Here is an 18,780-nt window from a genome sequence, read left to right as displayed (position 1 = left end):
AAGGGAGGCTGAACATCTGGCTGTCTGGTGCAGTCATAACAACCTTGCTGAGCTGAACACGCTCAAAATGGTGGAGATGATTGTAGACTTTAAACACTGGAACACCCCAACAATGAACCCCTCACCATTCTAAACAGCACTGTGGTAGCAGTGGAGTCATTCAGGATCCTGGGCACTACCATCTCCAGGACCTGAAGTGGGAGACACACATGGACTCCATTATGAAAAGGCCCAGCAGATGTTGTACTTCCTTCGAACTATACACTTCCAGAACTATACACTTCCAGAGTGAGGAAAAAGGCTAGAAAAATCACTCTAGACCCCACTCACCCAGCCCACTACCTTTTTGAACTGTTGCCTTCTGGCCGACGCTTCAGAGCTGTGAGCACCAGAAACATCAGGCACAGGAACAGTTTTTACCCTCAGGGTGTCCATCTCATGAACAGTTAAAATTGCCTATGTACATAAATAAATTGCAATGTACATAATAGATAACATATTTGTATTAGAATTGCACTATGTATGTGTTTGTGTGTGTATTATAAACATACGTTCATACACACAAAGACAGACACATACATTTTTTATTATTATCTTGTCTTGCTGCTGTTTTTGTATTGCTGTCCACTGGAAGCTCCTGTCACTGAGACAAATTCCTTGTATGTGTAAGCATACTTGGCAATAAAGCTGATTCTGATTCTGATCTTTCCTTGTGGTACAACTGGAATGGTCTTGCGTCAGCAGCATGGGAGACCCTGTTTTGGATCACTCTGTGAAACCAGGAAGTAATTGCATTCTTGTTTTTCCTTTAACATGAAATTTTTACTCAACTAATGGTTCGGTTTAGGTTTGGGTTCAGGATATAAAATATCCATTCCTCTTCACTGTATTACAGCCTGTACAGCTAAAAAACCTCCCTTCACAACTCGCTTTTGGCACACCTCCATGGACATTTCATGGAGTTCACGCAAACCCATATGCCCAACAACACTTAACGTTTTGGCCACTGGGGGTAGTGTTTTGTATTTTGATAAGCACGGTCCAATTTTAGCTAAACAAAATTCAACCTATTGTTTCTGATTTTACTGTGAGGTCAATCTGGACATTTTTACAAGCGAGTTGTTTTCAGCTGTACAGGCTGTAAAGGCTGACGAATGCATCATTTATAAACTGAACCCCCAACACATACCCCAAACCTAAACCTAACCATCAGTGGTGTAAACTTGAAATGTTAGAAGGAAAAATGTAACCTCAGAGTAGGACTGGTCACTGATTATGCAAACACAAATACTTACTGGTTTTGACATGGGATCCAAACCCAGGTCTCCCATGCTGCTGATACAACACCCCTCAGGTTAAAACAGTATGATGAATTGCTGTGTAATTATATTTCATAATGGACAAACATGTGTTTAGGAAAGTTGTCTGTCTTGGCAAGGACACTTAAAAAATATATATATATATATATTTAATTATACGTGTTTTAGGTAAATACAAAATCAAAGGCTCTTTTACCCCTGGGGCCTTTCACCTTGTTGAACCAAAGACAAGTTTGGCTATGATTGAGCTCTATTTTTGGTTCAGCAAATTAAGTCGTTTGATTATGAAGTTTTACGGTTGCACCATCATCTGCAGCCCTGTTAACATGTAACAGTTTGTAATGCATTGGAGATCAGCAAATGGGACTTGGGGATTCCATTAACTATTAATAGATTAATTTACCTTGCAGTGCTCAAGGCACATATACCTTCACAGAAGAAATGTGGTTTAATCATGTTATAAATCTCAAATAAAATTCAGTATCAGAGGATGTTGAGTGTTTAGAATATTAATAAGATCTGTGGGGAGAGATGAAATTTGACAAGTGCACATAGCGTTTGATGTTGGACATGAACCAGAACAGGTGTTTATGAAAAAAAGAAAATGCTGATAGCAAAATAAGTATATCTTTGTGCATGTTAGATATATCACTCTATAAATGTAAGGTAATATGGTAATATAATTGGGTTTGAAGTGAGATTTGTTGATTAAGCCATTGTACAACACATTCCAGTCAAGGAGAAAATGCAGAAAAAAACGCTTGGTGACAGAATCACTTTTGATTGCATTCAGTGTTTGTGACGATATTCTGAGTGCGATGGAAAAGTTCAGATCAGCTTGACGTCTTGTCAGATATTCAGTAAAAGATTCAGCTCATTGGTGACTTTAAGAGAACACAAGAGCTCACTCTGGTGTCAGAATTTAGTTTTTCTGTCATGCTGAATCCTTTTTCCCATTTTTTAGAAACATTGACTCATCAGGGAGTCCCGAAGGTCAAGAGATTAACAACTTCCTGCTGGTAGACACTAACACGTGCAATGTCTCCCTCCGCATGGCTGACAATTATGTAAATGAAGCACACACCTGATCACTGGAAAAATCGGCTAGTGTGGCTCCGGTTTAACAAGCTAAACCTTTACTCCTTTGTTCAGGTCTATTGTATTGAGACAGGGCAGTGAGCGGGGCCGGGTCGTGATTTTACACACCCAGCCCCTTATCAGGCTAATCAAGCCTCCGAGAGGGATAAAGGCCGACTGAACAGAGAGAGAACGTATACGGGCAGCTGTCTGTCCCATGTGTGTGTTTGTTTCTGTTGGTTTATTTCTTTATTAAACTATTATGTTTATTGTCAAGCCGGTTCTCGCCGCCTCCTTTCCCTTAGCCCGCCTTTACATGTATGTATCAAAGTACCATGGTATAACTGTATATTAATATTACAGAAGTATTATAGTTCAATAGTTCGCATCAGCACAGTACTTTTCATGTGCTTTCAACACGAAACCAGTATGCGGTTAACTCCTGAAGCAAAAAACGACAAACTGCTGCATTGAAGCCATATCTTCCTCAGAAATAAATTATTAATTTGTAAGTGGATACAATATATACTCCATGAGTTTCTGGAAGTTTTCAGATCCACAGTGAGGCATTCTGTACAGACTGGTGTAGTGAGCGTGAACCGAATGCAAGAGAGTCTTCATAATTCTGATGAAGTGCGCGTCCTTAAGAGACTCAACTTCAGTAATTACATGTGAGACTCTGGGGCAAATTAATTGTTCAGAGGAAATGGAGAGAGGCTTTCTGGCTGTGTTTAGGGTGAAGTAAATGTCCCATGATTACCCTGTATGCCCAGCATAGTATCCTTACAGTCAGAACATTTTAGGCTGGACACATTACTACTGCCTTTCCCCGCTGTACCAGTTCTCTAATTAAAACTAGAGTGAGATATACTGCAGAAGAATGGAGTGGAAAATTGATAATATCGCCTGGAGCGAGTGTTGTATCCATTTATTTGAACTACTCAACATAATAAGCCCATTTTCTGTTTTCTCTGCTGGCTACATAGTACACATAACGGCAACGAATACACATAGTATACTTATTGTATTATTTAATTTAATTTCAAAACAACTTCATTAACCAGCACTGTATTGAATAGGGTTTGTTCTAAACCTCTAACTTTAAGTACAGTAATACATTTAGTTTAATACTTTTAAAAATAACATTAACAAAGTATTAAACTTTGTTTTTGAGGATCATTTCAGCTTTAATTATGAATTAGTTTTTTATTATTACTATAATTTTGCGCCAAAACACTTATAATTTAATAATATATGATAATTTACATTGTGCTGTAAAATTAATGTGCATGTTCACTAAACGTACGACTTCTGGAATTGACTTCTTGTCGTTGTCATATTGCATATTTAAGCATATTATTTTCATGTTTAAGAAAGTATATTTTATTCCCAGCATTATTGCTCATTTTGTGTTTTTAGTTTACAGTGTTTTTATAGTTTCACTTGCTTTATCAACTGAGGCAGATTTTTTTTGTTCATTTTTTTTATTTTTTCGTTTGTCATAGTTTGTCTTTTGGCAAAAATGTCCTTTAAAAATAGTCAATATTTCGACGTGTCATATTCAATCATTTCAGTCAATTTTACTCTGACAAAGATGACACATAATTTAGTTAACGAAAATAATATATTTTACTTGATGTGCAAAGTGGACAAAAATGTGTCAAACTGTAACAGACCAATTATATACTCAAACATTTAGAAACAAATATGTATAAACATTTTCTTATGTAAACATGTACGCAACATACAGTATAATAGTACATACTGTCCTTGTTATGAAAAACCTGAGCTCCTGAAATAATAATGAATAGACTGAAGTATTAGCCTGTATTTGAATCCTTCATGCTTTAGAGACTTATTACATTTACGTGAAGGAATATTACATTGCGTGTAGCGTGTTTCTATGGAAACCGTGTATTCACAACGCAAGTTACGCAATGCAAATTATGCATATTCTGACAAGTGCGTCGCTTCACTGTGCTGATGTGAAGTTGTTCCAGAATGTTGTGGATATATTAATGAATCTCATGTTTAAATAGGATGTGTTTAAACCCTGTTTTAAAGTGGTTCGTTTTGCAGATGTTTTAGCGCGTTCAACTTCATCCCCAACTGTAACGGGTAAGGAAGGGCAAGGAGAAGGCGTGAACTGGCTGAGCAGTTAACAAAACTTTTAGTAACATAAATCAACTTAAACACACACAGACAGGCCTTGTCTCTCTCTCTCTCTCTCTCTCTCTCTCTCTCTCTCTCTCTCTCTCTCTCTCTCGCGCTCTCGAACTGGTGCCTCTGGCTTGTCTGATTAGAACAATTCAGGGCAGGTTGTGCATCCTCACGGCTAAGCCACGCCCTCCTCGTCACATCAACATACTGGATTAATGTATTAGATGAATCCATATCTAATATCTTCTTCGGATTCTCAAGATGTTTCTAATTCAGTTAATATCTTGCCGTATCATTTTTATCATAATTTCTTCGTCAACTGTTGGCTTGGCACTATTATTGGCACCCTTAGACATTCTTATGACTAAACTATATCTGAAGTATATTCCCATTCATATTTTACATTTTAAGAGCACCTGGGTCACTAGGAACATGACATTGTTCAGCCATGACTTCTGTTTCACAGGGGTATAAATATGAGGTAACACACAGGCCAAATTCCCTTAATCATCAATCAGTGTGAGTTACACTAAAGAATATAGTTCTGATTGGCGGCAAAAGGTTGTTGAGCTTCACAAAATGGGAAGTGGCTATAAGAAAATAGCCAGAGTATTGAAAATACCAAATTCCACATCAGGGCTGGAGATCATAAGAATCGGCCTGGAACAGGACGTGTGTCTATATTGTCTCCACGCACAGTGAGGAGGATAGTTCAAGTGGCCAAAGATTCTCCAAGGATCACAGCTGGAGAACTGCAGAAATGAGTTGGGTCTTGGGGTCAGAAAGTAAAAAAAAATAAATCAGACATCACCTACATCAACACAAGTTGTTTGGAAGAGTTTCAAGAAATAAGCCTCCACTCTCATCCAACAACAAACTTAAGCATCTTCAGTTTTCCAGACAGTTCTCTAACTTCAAATGGGACCGGGTTCTATGGTCAGATAAAACAAAAAAAGAGCTTTAAAGCAGGAAACACCAGAGATGGGTTTGGTGCACACTGATGAAGATGTACCCAATGCTCACGGTTAAATGTGTTGCTGGATCTTTAATGTTGTGGGGCTGTTTTTATGCCAGAGGGCCTGGACATTTTGTTAGGATACATGGCATCACAGACTCTATAAAATACCAACAGATAAAAAATCGAAACCTGACTTCCTCTGCCAGAAAGCTTAAAATGGGCCCTGGTTGGATCTTCCAGCAGGACAATGATCCAAAATAAACATCAAAATCAACACAAAAATGCTTCACTGACCACAAAATCAAAGTTCTGCCATGGCTATCCCAATCCCCTGACCTGAATCCCATAGACAATTTGTGAGGTGACCTGAATAGTAGAGTCCAGCAGCATGGACCTCAGGATTTGAAGGATCTGGAGAGATTCTGTATGGAGGAATGTTCTCAGATCTCTCGCCAGGTGTTCTCCAACCTCATTAGGCATTATAAGAGAAGACTCAGAGCTGTTATATTGGCAAAGGGAGATTCCAATTTTTTAGGGTAATTGTGGCTGTGTTTTGGAGAAAAATATGTATTATCTCCCATATCTCCCCAATTTGGAATGCCCAATTCCCAATGCTATCTAAGTCCTCGTGGTGGTGTAGTGACTAAATTCGGGTGGCGGAGGATGAATCTCAGTTGCCTCTGAAACAGTCACTCTGCACATTTTATTGAGGCTTGTTGAGTGCGTTACCTTTCATTAGGAAATCTTTTCAAAAGAGTTTTCAAACTTAATCAGATTAGTGTGTATGTGGTCAAACACTGTTATTTTGCTGCATTGCAGCCGCTGCTATTTCCTTCAGGATATGAAAATCTAGTTAAATGCTTTAATTTCTCTTTTTTGTGTTTAGCGGAGTGCGGAGGACACATTAGTGGTGCCACATCTGGACGAATTTTGTCTCCTGGTTACCCGGCGCCCTATGACAACAACCTTCACTGCACCTGGTCCATTGAGGCAGATACAGGCAAAACAATCAGGTATGAAACTGGTGGTTGCAAAACTCATTAGGATTTTACCGCACCTCCATTAATTTCCATTTAATTCCCTTACAACCTATAAAGAAGCATGGTGATTGCATTTCACCCCACTGCGAGGCCTACAACTGGCTCACATCTGCTCCTACAAGTGCATTAGTGTTAGATGGAGGGGGAGGGTTAGAGAAAGGACGAAAGAAATGAAGCACAAAAGAGATAAGCTGGTTAAGCTTTGAAAATGAAGTGAAACTCAGGTAAGCCAATTCTGTTGATCCTTTTAAGGGGAGATGGCTTATAAAGAAGGGATAAAATTAGGAATTTCAATAGTGAGATGTAATCCATATCATCAGGCTTGAGTCATATAAATTCTGGGTGGCAGGCAGTTAAACTGTTTCTTTACATAATGTCTACAATGAACTCTCACCAAGCCCCAAGTGCCAGTAAACTTTGAATTGACCAAGTCAATAAAATGTTGCTTCTTCTCCCATACGAGTTCACAAACCGTGAACGGATGTCCCTCCTCCCTAGACCTGTGGCTCTCGAATTCAGCGGGGGAATTCGCAGCCGGACCCACTGTGGGTACTAATATGCCCTGTACTGTTTTAGGTGCTCCACAGGTGCCGGTTACTGCGGTAACCCCCTGCGATGTATATTCTGCCCAGTCGCTGTGTTTGTAGAGCTCCTCCCCTTTGAGGCAGGACCTACCACCACACCTCTTCCATGTGCGGCTGATGAGCACACGTGTCGTATTGCCACATGTTACCTCCCCTCCAGGCAGGATGTGGTCTCCGCTGGGTTTTTTCCCCCTGAAAGAATATGAAAGGAAAAGAACACCTACCCCGATGCGTATAATAGCATTAGATGGCCCCAGCCGAATCTAATACTCTAATAAAACATAGAGATAAAAGGCTACGTCTGCCACGACCTGTTCCCATGCTATGTTATTGTCTCGGACCCTCAGCAAAAAAATCTGATTGAGTGGATGCATTCCAGATCCTTTTATACCCGTATGTCCAGGGGAGTGGCATGCAAATTCCACTCACACATTCTCATTGGCCTTTTCCCAAAGATTAGAGGTGTTCTGTGCTCCCAAGAGTGACTCCTAGTGTCACTACATCGACACAACTTCTCATACCCTCCATCAGGGAACGGAGGTTACAACATTAACCGAGACATTTTAAAGTCAACATGAAATGCTGTCCTCAATGCATTTCACTTAAAATATGCAATGTGCATGTAATATGACATACTTTAGAAAGAAACTGAACATTCAACAAGAAAAAAATGGATGGCTTTTCCATTTATCCATCATGAATTGACTTTAAATCACAGACTAAGAATAGTCTGACCCTAACTGTTTTATTTTTATTTTTATAATCTAATCTAAACTAGTTACGTTTCCAAAGAAACATGATCCACTTTGATTGCATATTGAAATTAAATGCATTAAATTAAATAACAGTGTTTTCTTATAGTTAACTTTAGTTGTGAAAACTTAACTATATAACTAAACTTAAATAAATATATATATTTAACCACCGAAATAATGAAAATATGAGTGAATCAAAAATCCTGGTCCAGTGCCTTCTTGTTTTTATTACAGGTGGAGTAAGAATCCACCTAGCAACCATCCAGATTTCCGTACAGCCATCTAGCAATCTCCTAGCAACCACCCAGAGCACCTTAGCATGGCACTAAAAACCGCTAGCAACCACTTAGCAACACCCTGACAAGCACCCTCAACCAGGACTGGACAGTAATCTGGCATACCGGGCATTTTCCCGGTGGGCTGACACACTTTGGGGGCGATCAGGGGCGGACTGGCCATCGGGAGAACCGAGAACTGGTGGGTCGGCCGCTAAACGTGCCAAACGGTCCGCGATAAGCTAAAATGACCCATCGCGTTATGCAGAATGGACCACAAAAGGTTGCTGCGATATGCTGAAAAGGACAGCGAACCTGCCATGTAAAATCCCAGGCCGATTTCTCTTCCCAGTCCAGCCCTCAACACTCTATAGTGGTGGCGAGTTTTGCACAGGCAGGACCAAGTTCAGTTTGAATCAGTATTTTGCATAAATTAATGATGGTCGGATTATCATTCATATTATTTGATTTGACATATGTTTCATTTCCTTATCGAGTTGTCATTATTTGCATATGGAGCTGGCCAAGTGTTAATTCTGGACTTTGTATTTTTTTTTTATTAAAAATAATAAAAAACTTGATATGGAATTTATATTTTAGATGCATTTTATTATTATTGTTATTATTATTATGGGTGTGATTTTCTAAAAAATTGTCTTTCCACTTCAGTCTCCACTTTATAGTGTTTGACACAGAGGTGGACCATGACATTCTGAAGGTTTGGGACGGGCCAGCTGAGAGTGGCATTCTGCTGAAAGAATGGAGTGGATCACTTTTACCAGAAGACACACACAGCACCTTTAACATCCTCACACTGCAGTTTGACAGTGATTACTTCATCAGCAAGTCTGGTTTCTCCATACAGTTCTCTAGTATGTATCAACATCTCCATACAACTATACTACCATTATCATTTCTGCAGTATGCAATACAAAAATAATCCTTATCAACATCATCATTTTCCAGTAAAAACTGCTTAAACAAACTTTAAACAAGATACATTTATATGACAAGCAAAATTGTGTAAGATGGTATGACATGTTTATTAACTATGAAAATAAAAATAAAAAAGTCTAATGGGGTAATACAAATAAACAATTCAGAATATATTTTTTATTTAATTCTCACACAAAATGTAATTGAAAATGCAAAAGATTATAAATGGACACCATAAAATGTGATGGTCATGTGACATACGTACAGTAGTGATGTCATGTGACAACAATATAGCACACTTACAAAAAAATCAAATCAAATAATAAGCAGAATACATTTGTGGCATGGGGGCGTGGTCATGTGTCCGTCTGAGGGAGAGAGAGAGAGCGGTAAGGCTTGTCACCTGGTACTGTGAACTGGTTTGATTGGAGCAATGGAGGAGTCAGGAGACAACGAGGCAGGTTCAAGGTCAGTCCTTTTATTATTCCCCTTTTTTAGTAACACAAAATCGATGGTCAACGTCGATAACAACTTAATATTATTTTATAAAGATATATATATATATATATATGAGCATTCTTGCAACACACTCTCTCAGCTGTAGTGCTTTCTGGTCACTCTCTCCCTCTCTCGACACTTGGCGTTCCTTAAATGTCTCTCTCTGTATCACTATAATAAGACACAGGTGTTAGAGGTAATTACAAACCAGGTGACAAGCCTTACCGCTCTCTCTCTCTCCCACAGACCGACACACGACCACGCCCCCCATGCCACAACATTGTATACTGATTAGTAATTAGTAATTAGCATACTAGTATTCTATTCTGAACAACCTACTTTCTTTGTCTCATATGCCGACAGTTTCCTGAGATCCTTCTCATAATATAGGTCATATATGTACATTTAAATGATGATAGAACATATGCTGAGGGCAGAACACATTGCGTATTTTACTTGACATTTTGTTGTTAATAAAATTGATGAACTATAATATCATTTTCCAAATCTCTGCAAACATGTAAAAATGTAACACGGTCACATATGTGTTCTGCCATGCGAGTTGGAAGATTAAGTCAGTTTTCTCATGAATAAGGGATTTTGCTCTCCCTGTAATGTCTTACTGATCTTCAGTTGATTCCAAATGTATCTTTTTTTTATTTCAGCTACAGTTGCCACGACCTGCAACGACCCCGGGAGCCCTCAGAATGGAACACGCTACGGAGATAGTAGAGAGCCAGGCGACACCATTTCCTTTCAGTGTGACCCCGGCTACCAAATCATGGGCGTATCTGAAATCACATGCGTCCAACTTAACAGCCGATTTTACTGGCAGCCGGATCCCCCCACCTGCATCGGTATGATCCAACTCTATTGTTTGAAAGATGAATGATACCTCAAAGCGTACACCTTTTTGAGGAGACTTTTTTTCATTTAATTTATCAAACCTATGATTTTGTACTAGCAGACGATAAGACTGATGAATAAAAAATTAAAAAACCGAGCCATATCTAGAGACTTGTGGAGGGTGACTTTGACCAGTAAACAACCACATTGCAACTGCATATCAATGCCCTAGCAACCACCCATAAGACCTTAGCAATCACATAACAGAGCTCTGCCAGCAACACTTTTGCAACCATGTAAGTGTTTGCTGAGCATGGTACCACTGTAACCAAGATTGGTGCAATACCAAAATTGAAGTAGTTAAAACTAATACCAAATTTCATGATTCTTGATACCAGTTTTAATACAACAGCAAACACAAATATGCAAATGATACAAATCCTTTATTTAAAAATAGTAATATAGTACATATGCATATATTAAAGCAATTAAAAAAACAACATAAAGCCTTCAAGTGTTTAACAGTGTTTAAGTAAACATTTAATGAAGTTTTGGAATTCTTAAATGACTTATGTAAGTAAATAGTCAGTAATAAAAAACAGATACATAAATTATGAGTGGTTTTCTCATCATTAGTGTTGTTTGATTAAAATGTGTAACATACTAGACAGCAGCAGATCTGCATTTTCACTGCAAGGCCTAATGTGCATATATTTTTCCACATATCCATTTCCTGCCTGTTGGCATTCATTTTAGACTAGTATTGGTGTAATCTGATTACAAAGTGCTGTAATTAGTCACTGCATTATAAATTAATGTAAATGCAATAAGTTAATGACTTACTGGTGTTCAAAACTGCATCAAGTGTACTTTTTGCTATATTTAAGTGATTTTTCAGCACCCATATTAACTCAATGTTACAGGGAAGGAGTAGATCTGTCTTTGCAGTTTATTGCCCAGTGCATTACACTGTTGCTTTTACGTTATTACCACGACCTTCGCTCAAACCTCCAATATTTCTTTTTTTTTTTTGTAAACTGAAGTCAAGCATTATGCTCTGCACCTTTTAAGCAAATGCTAAAAGTAAATGGCTTTTTCTAAAGTGTCCCTGTTAACTTTGTTGATGTATGCCATGCTTTCCCAGTCACTGTGCAATTCTCCAATGTGCTGTAGAGCACAAGAGAAAATCTCATTCATTTTCTCCAGAGAGAAATACATTTTTAGTGATAATATGCAAACATTTCAGGACAGACCTACCATGAGCTCTGAGGTTAAGTGATGAGATATGCATCTGTAGAAGCCGCAAGTCAGTTTTATTTCAATATCATAACAAAAATGGTTTTTAATCGCACAATTGCCAATGTTGTACTACATTACCCACAATTCTGAGGTGAAATCCACCAATCAGAAAAGCCACTGTTACCATGGATGCGGGAATTGCAGCAGTATGTTTCAACAGTGACTACCAACTCCCAAATCTAATCTCCCCATGAGGAAAACAGCTTATAAATCACACTAAATTATGTTTTTTGAAAATGTAAAAATGCAGAAAGTTTTCTGTGAGGGTTAGGTTTAGGGGTAGGGTTAGGTTTAGGGGATAGAATATAAAGTTTGTACAGTATAAAAACCATTATGTCTATGGAAAGTCCCCATAAAACATGGAAACACAACTGTGTGTGTGTGTGTGTGTGTGTGTGTGTGTGTGTGTGTGTGTGTGTGTGTGTGTGTGTGTGTGTGTGTGTGTGTTTTGAAGGATTACATTACACCACTGATCTCTTGTCCTCACTATCCTTGTTTTGACAGCTACCTGCGGGGGCAATGTGACAGGACCTACTGGGGTAATTCTATCACCCAACTATCCCCAACCCTACCCGCCAGGAAAAGAGTGTGACTGGAGGATAAAAGTCAACCCTGACTTTGTCATTGCTTTAATCTTCAAAAGGTAAAGTGCTCGCACAACGCTAGGTGCCTTTGACTCCCATGAATCCAGATGGGATGCAACAGACTGTCTTTTTTGATGACTTTTTCGGGGTTGTGCACCATTCTAATTACCGGTACTTATTACAAATATATTCTGGTATATTTAATAAATTACTTGTGTTCAATTCACATTCCAATTCAACATCTTGTGAAATGTGGCCAATTCAAATTCCTATTCAACATCCTGGGGGTGCGGACAATGAAAATCACATTTCAATTTAACATCCCCTGGGGTGTGACCAATTCAATTCAAATGCAACATCCTGAGGAGTGTGGTTAATTCAATTCAAATTCCAATTCAACATTCTGGGGGTGCGGCCAATAAAAATCTAATTTCATTTTGACATCCCATGAGGTGTGGCCGATACAATTCAGATTCCATTTCAAGATCCTGGGTATGTGGCTTTTTACATTTAAAGACCAATTCCTGTGGAATGTGGCAAACTCAATTCAAATTACAATTCAACATCCTGGGGGTGTGGCCAATGAAAATCACATTTCAGTGACATCCAATGGGATGTGGCCAGTTCAATTAAAATTCCAATTGAACATAATGTGGGGTGTGGCTAATTCAATATACATTACAATTCAACATCCTGAGGGGTGTGGCTAAATCAATTAAAATGCCAATTTAACTTCCTATGAGTGTGGCCAATTACATTTAATTCCAATTCAATATCCTGTGGGGTCTGGCCAATGCAAACGCAAACTCATGAACTTAAAAAGAGAGTTGATTCTTCTTTTGTGTATTTTGCCCAACCCTGGTCTTTTTATGTGTTTATTGGTTGAAATGCATCAGTGTCTGGCAAAATAGATTATTCAGTCTGAGCAGTCAAACACAAACAATCAAGAATCACGATCATCCACTCAGATACTTGAATCTTTAGAGTAATTATGACTCTCTGATTGCTTGTTTCACTCTGACAAAATTATCATAACTTCATGGTCTTTCATCGCAATTACCAATTACACCAGTTGGAATGATGAAGTCCCTACTGAAAACACCATCTTAGACCAGCATTCATTTTCATGCAGGACCCGACTGGTTTATGTTTTTTTTATTGCTGATTTAATGTTGTTCTAGCTAAGATGGGCTTTCTGTTAATGGGTTATCTGTTTGACCAAGGACATCTTAATAACCTTTGGACATTGTTAGATACTACAGCCCAGTTCTATTTTTGACTGTAAATATTGATAAAATGCTCTACAGCTGACCCAAACATCTATCTCACTTGCTCCTCCATTTGTTGCAGTTTTAACATGGAGCCCAGTTATGACTTTCTGCACATCTATGAGGGTGAGGACTCCAATGGACCCCTGATCATCAGTCTGCAGGGTAATCAGGTCCCAGAGCGAATTGAGAGCAGTGGAAACAGCCTCTTCCTGGCCTTCCGCAGCGATGCCTCTCTGGGGATGTCTGGCTTTGCCATTGAATACAAAGGCAAGTCTCACCATGCAGCTGTACAGCTTGTACCCTTGAGGGCTAGGCTTGGAAAACACGCGGTCAGCAGTCACTTTCAGATTGCATTCTCACAAAAAACATTTACAGTTCACATTTCACACCAAAATCAAAAGCAAACAAATAATGGTAATGATAATGTTTTTGAGATTGTCTGTTTCAACCACGCTTGTGCATATTTCAGCACAAATGTATTACCGTAATGCGCTCGGATATTAACTTTTCTGGGTTTTTGTAATTTCCATTGTTCTCAATTATAATTTTTATTAGATTTTCATGACAAAACATATAACAGTAAAGCCCAAAGTATACTTCGGTAAGATGTGAACGCTAAGATGCATAACCCAAATTTCATCATTAGCAGAGTGCTCGGGCACCGAAGGTGTGCAGCTTAATTTTCTTACCGGTTATATTCTGAACGCTCAGTATGCTCATGCGTCTGAAATTATTTGCACTAATGAATGGTCCACAAGGTGTCAAAATGCACAGTTGAGCCGTTGCTGTCACAAAGAAGCACTAGAAAATGTAATCGACGCTAAACAACAGGAGAGGAAGCAAACAGTGGATGTGCACGTCAAGAGCTGTGTGATTTATTCAGGAGAGACCTGCACTTGTATAATTGGAGTCTGAATAAATATAAAAACATCTTAATGGGTCTAATCTCCTGAAAAAAATTGTCGACTAACTCATAGCAGGCTTGTGCCAACCACCTGTGTACGCGCACCCAGTCAAATGAAGTATACTTTGAATGGCTAAACGGTTTTCTGTATGGAGATGCTCAGTGTTGGTGTAAAAACTGAAGTATACTTTGGGCTAAACAGTATAGACATATAACAGTTCAAAATAAAATTATTGGATATGATTTCAGATTCAAACTTCAACATAATTATTATTGTAACGAATGAGCAGCGAAGGCAGACGAGGAGATGCGGATCCAGATGCAGCTTAACTTTATTAAAGAAGTCAAACGAATACACACAAAGGAAAACCCTCAATGGGGAAATAAACATAAAACAGAGAGCATGGGCAGGGACAGCATACCAGGCTAAACAACATTCAACGATAGACAAGGACTGAACAAAGAACCAGGGTATAAATACATGAACATGGGACAAAGGGGCCAATGAACTAACAGAACTCAAACAAGATAACAAGGGAATAAACAGAAACCAATGGCAAATTAACGAGGGCAGGTGAAAACAATGAACGGAGAACACGAACGCTAACAGGGAGACTGTGGAGCTACAAAAGTGACAAAAGTGAAAACTAAGGAATTACAAAAGTGACAAAAATGGTAAACAAAGGGCAACGGTGAAACAAGACAAGGTATACCTAACAGAGCCCCCCCTCAAAGGATCGGATCCCAGACGATCCTAAAGAAAAAAAAAAACAAAGACAAAAAACCCACAGAAAACAAAATGATGGCACCAGGGGCAGACAGGCAGACCAGGGGGGGGGGCACAAGAGCAAGAAGGCAGTCCAAGGGGCACAGAGGGCAGGCAGGAAGTCCAAGGGGGCACAAAGGGCAGGCAGGAAGTCCAAGGGGGGCAACGATGGGAAATGAGACAGTCCACGGGGGCACAAAGGGAAATGAGACAGTCCACGGGGCCAATTAGGCAGTCCCTGGGGGCACAAAGGGACAGGTTTAGGGGGCCAGGGAGGTATCAACCGGGCAGGGACAGGTTTAGATGGCCCGGGGGCTGGCCATAAGGCAAGGTCCAGCTCAGGGGCCTAGGAGGAGGCCACAGGACAGAGGCCGGTTTTGGTGGCCTGGGAGATGGCCGTGGGCCAAGGGTCGGTTCATGGGACCTGGGAGGTGGCCACAGGACAGAGGCCGGTTTTGGTGGCCTAGGAGATAGCCGTGGGGCAAGCACCGGTTCAGGGGGCCTGGGAGGAGGATTGGCCACTGGGGGAGCTGGCGGAGCCGAGGGAGGCGATGGCTTAGGAGGCTCAGAAGGCAGAGCTGAGGGAGCCACTGGAGGCGGAGCCGGGGGAGGCTCAGGAGGTGGAACTGAAGGAGGTTCTGGAGGCGGAGCCATAGGAGGGTCGGGAGGTGGAGCCAGGGGAGGCTCAGGAGGCAGAACCGAGGGAGGTTCAGGAGGCGGAGCCGGGAGAGGCTCAGGAGGTGGAGCCGAGGGAGGCGATGGCTTAGGAGGTTCAGAAGGCGGAGCTGAGGGAGCCACTGAAGGTGGAGCCGGGGGAGGCTCAGGAGGTGGAACTGAAGGAGGCTCTGGAGGCGGAGCTGAGGGAGGCTCAGGAGGCGGAGCCGTAGGAGGGTCAGAAGGCGGAGCCGGGAGAGGCTCGGGAGGCTCAGGAGGTGGAGCCAAGGGAGGCGATGGCTTAGGAGGCTCAGAAGGCGGAGCTGAGGGAGCCTCAGGAGGCAGAGCCGTAGGACGCTCTAGAGGTGGAGTCCTAGAAGGCTCTGGAGTCTCTGGGCGCAGCGCCGTAGGAGGCTCTGGTGGTGGAGCCGTAGGAGGCTCGGGAGGCAGAGCCGTAGGAGGCTCGAGAGGTGGAGCCGTAGGATGGTCGAGAGGCGGAGCCCAAGAAAAATCTGGAGTCTCTGGGTGCAGAGCCGTAGGAGGCTTGGGAGGCGGAGCCCTGGAAGGCTCGAGAGGCGGAGCCCTGGAAGGCTCGAGAGGCTTGAGGGGCGGAGCCCTGGGAGGCTTGGAAGGCGGAGCTCTGGAAAGCTCGGGAGGCGGAGCTCTGGAAAGCTCGGGGGGTGTTGGCGCTTGGACGGTCATGGCTCCAGGCGCTGGCCCAGGGACTGTCGGGGCTACAGGCGCTGGCTCAGGGACGGTCGAGGCCACAGGCGATTTCTCAGGGACATCTGAGGCTACAGGCACTGGCTCATTGACGTTTGAGGCTATCGGCACTGGCTCACTGACGTCTGAGGCTACAGGCACTGGCTCGGGGACGGTCGAGGGCTCAGGCTCGCTCACCGTGGCTGACGAGGACTCAGGCTCGCTCACAGTGACATGCGTGGGCTCTGGCTCGCTCACCGTGACATGCATGGGCTCTGGTTCGCAGACCGGGGCAGGCGTAGGCACTGGCTCTCTGACCGTGGCAGGCGTAGGCACTGGCTCGCTGACCGTGGCAGGCATAGGCTCGCTGACCGTGGCAGGCGTAGAGAGCCCAGAGGTGGGAGCCGGGATCGAGAGAGGAGGTCCCCCGGCAGCGAATTCCTCCACGACGAGACTCACATATTCCTGCCAGGTGTAGTGTCCAATCTCCGGCAAATCATAACACCGGTGTTTAGGTACACCAATCCTGTAAACGGCCTTCAGGAGGTTGTCATCCCAACCGGTGTGGCCGGCCACGCAGGAGAAATAGTGGGAGAACTCACGGATGTTTAGATCCATTCGTGTCAGTTCCACGAAGAAAGCCGCTGGATCCATTTTGGTCTATCGTTCTGTAACGAATGAGCAGCGAAGGCAGACGAGGAGATGCGGATCCAGATGCAGCTTAACTTTATTAAAGAAGTCAAATGAATACACACAAAGGAAAACCCTCAATGGGGAAATAAACATAAATCAGAGAGCATGGGCAGGGACAGCATACCAGGCTAAACAACATTCAACGATAGACAAGGACTGAACAAAGAACCAGGGTATAAATACATGAACATGGGACAAAGGGGCCAATGAACTAACAGAACTCAAACAAGATAACAAGGGAATAAACAGAAACCAATGGCAAATTAAAGAGGGCAGGTGAAAACAATGAACGGAGAACACGAACGCTAACAGGGAGACTGTGGAGCTACAAAAGTGACAAAAGTGAAAACTAAGGAATTACAAAAGTGACAAAAATGGTAAACAAAGGGCAACGGTGAAACAAGACAAGGTATACCTAACAATTATCTTGTTGGCTCAAAGCTTGTTTATTTTTAGGAAAATCAGATAGTTTGACTGATATGCCAATCACAATTGATGCACCCTAGAGTAATTACATTTGCTTACTTCCCAAATGAATAACTATGGATTTTTTTCTTTTACAATGACTGTAAAGGCTGTTAGAATATCTAAATCATCCATGAGCTGTGTCTTGGAATTAAATTTAACTGTTCTATGCCTGCTGTATATTGAACAGTTCCTTTTTAACTTTGATAAGAACTTCTCAATAGCCTGATATTGTTATCCACTGAACCTGATGACCAAAGGATTCTGGTGGTTTCCAGTGTTACAACCATCTCCTGTCATCATATATGTCCTCACTCAACCGAGGGAGTCCCGAGCTTTACACCGCTTTACATTTTAAATATTATCAAGCTGTTATTAACGATAACAACAGGACATTCTTGGATTTACTTGTGTCATGTGATGGCAATTTGTGTGGTCAATTGTTTCGAGGGGTATGACTCTCAGTTGGGTTGCGAGAGGTCCTTGATTTAAATCCCGGACGAGCCCCCACTATGTGTTTTGTAAAAAGCACTGTTTAAAGCACACAAATACATAGGGAAAATAAAAAGCAGGAATATGTTTACTGATGCAGCAGCAACCATAAAGTTTGATTTAGACTACATTTGGAAAAAAAAAAATGATCTCATAAGTGTTTTTGTTTGTCTGAATTGTTTGACAGTGTAAATGCATCCAAAAAGCTCTTAAGTGGTATTGAGTCAAATATTGTGCTTATCTTCAGTAATATCATTAACCTTTCTCTGTAAATACCATGTAATATTCCCCACAGGGACAGCATATTTCACCCATCTGTTCCTTGTCCATACTCTTTTAAAAGGATGAGGGTTTTATTTCAGAAATGTCAGAGCATGCAACAATGTCAATGCAACATCCCTAACTTGCAGCACACCACCCAGAAACAATTTCCACTCCCTGCAGTCCTCTTTATATGATGATTATAATTCAGGACAAAATGCAGTTCATAGAGTGTTGAATA

General features: G+C 41.3%; 1 protein-coding gene across 1 annotated transcript in view; it reads left to right on the top strand.

Annotated features, from left to right (window-relative positions):
* Positions 1-18,780, top strand: part of LOC127617762 (CUB and sushi domain-containing protein 1-like) — a 496,749-nt gene that overhangs the window by 291,780 nt on the left and 186,189 nt on the right. The window contains exons 25-29 of the mRNA XM_052089839.1: positions 6,401-6,527; positions 8,838-9,040; positions 10,268-10,459; positions 12,252-12,390; positions 13,682-13,869. Coding sequence (XP_051945799.1) covers positions 6,401-6,527; positions 8,838-9,040; positions 10,268-10,459; positions 12,252-12,390; positions 13,682-13,869 — 849 coding nt within the window. The remainder of the gene's footprint in view (positions 1-6,400; positions 6,528-8,837; positions 9,041-10,267; positions 10,460-12,251; positions 12,391-13,681; positions 13,870-18,780) is intronic.

Source organism: Xyrauchen texanus, chromosome 24 (genome assembly GCF_025860055.1).
Source record: "Xyrauchen texanus isolate HMW12.3.18 chromosome 24, RBS_HiC_50CHRs, whole genome shotgun sequence".
In the NCBI taxonomy this organism is placed as follows: domain Eukaryota; kingdom Metazoa; phylum Chordata; class Actinopteri; order Cypriniformes; family Catostomidae; genus Xyrauchen; species Xyrauchen texanus.
The sequence above is the reverse complement of the archived record's forward strand: the minus strand, read 5'-3'. Positions and strand labels throughout refer to the sequence as shown.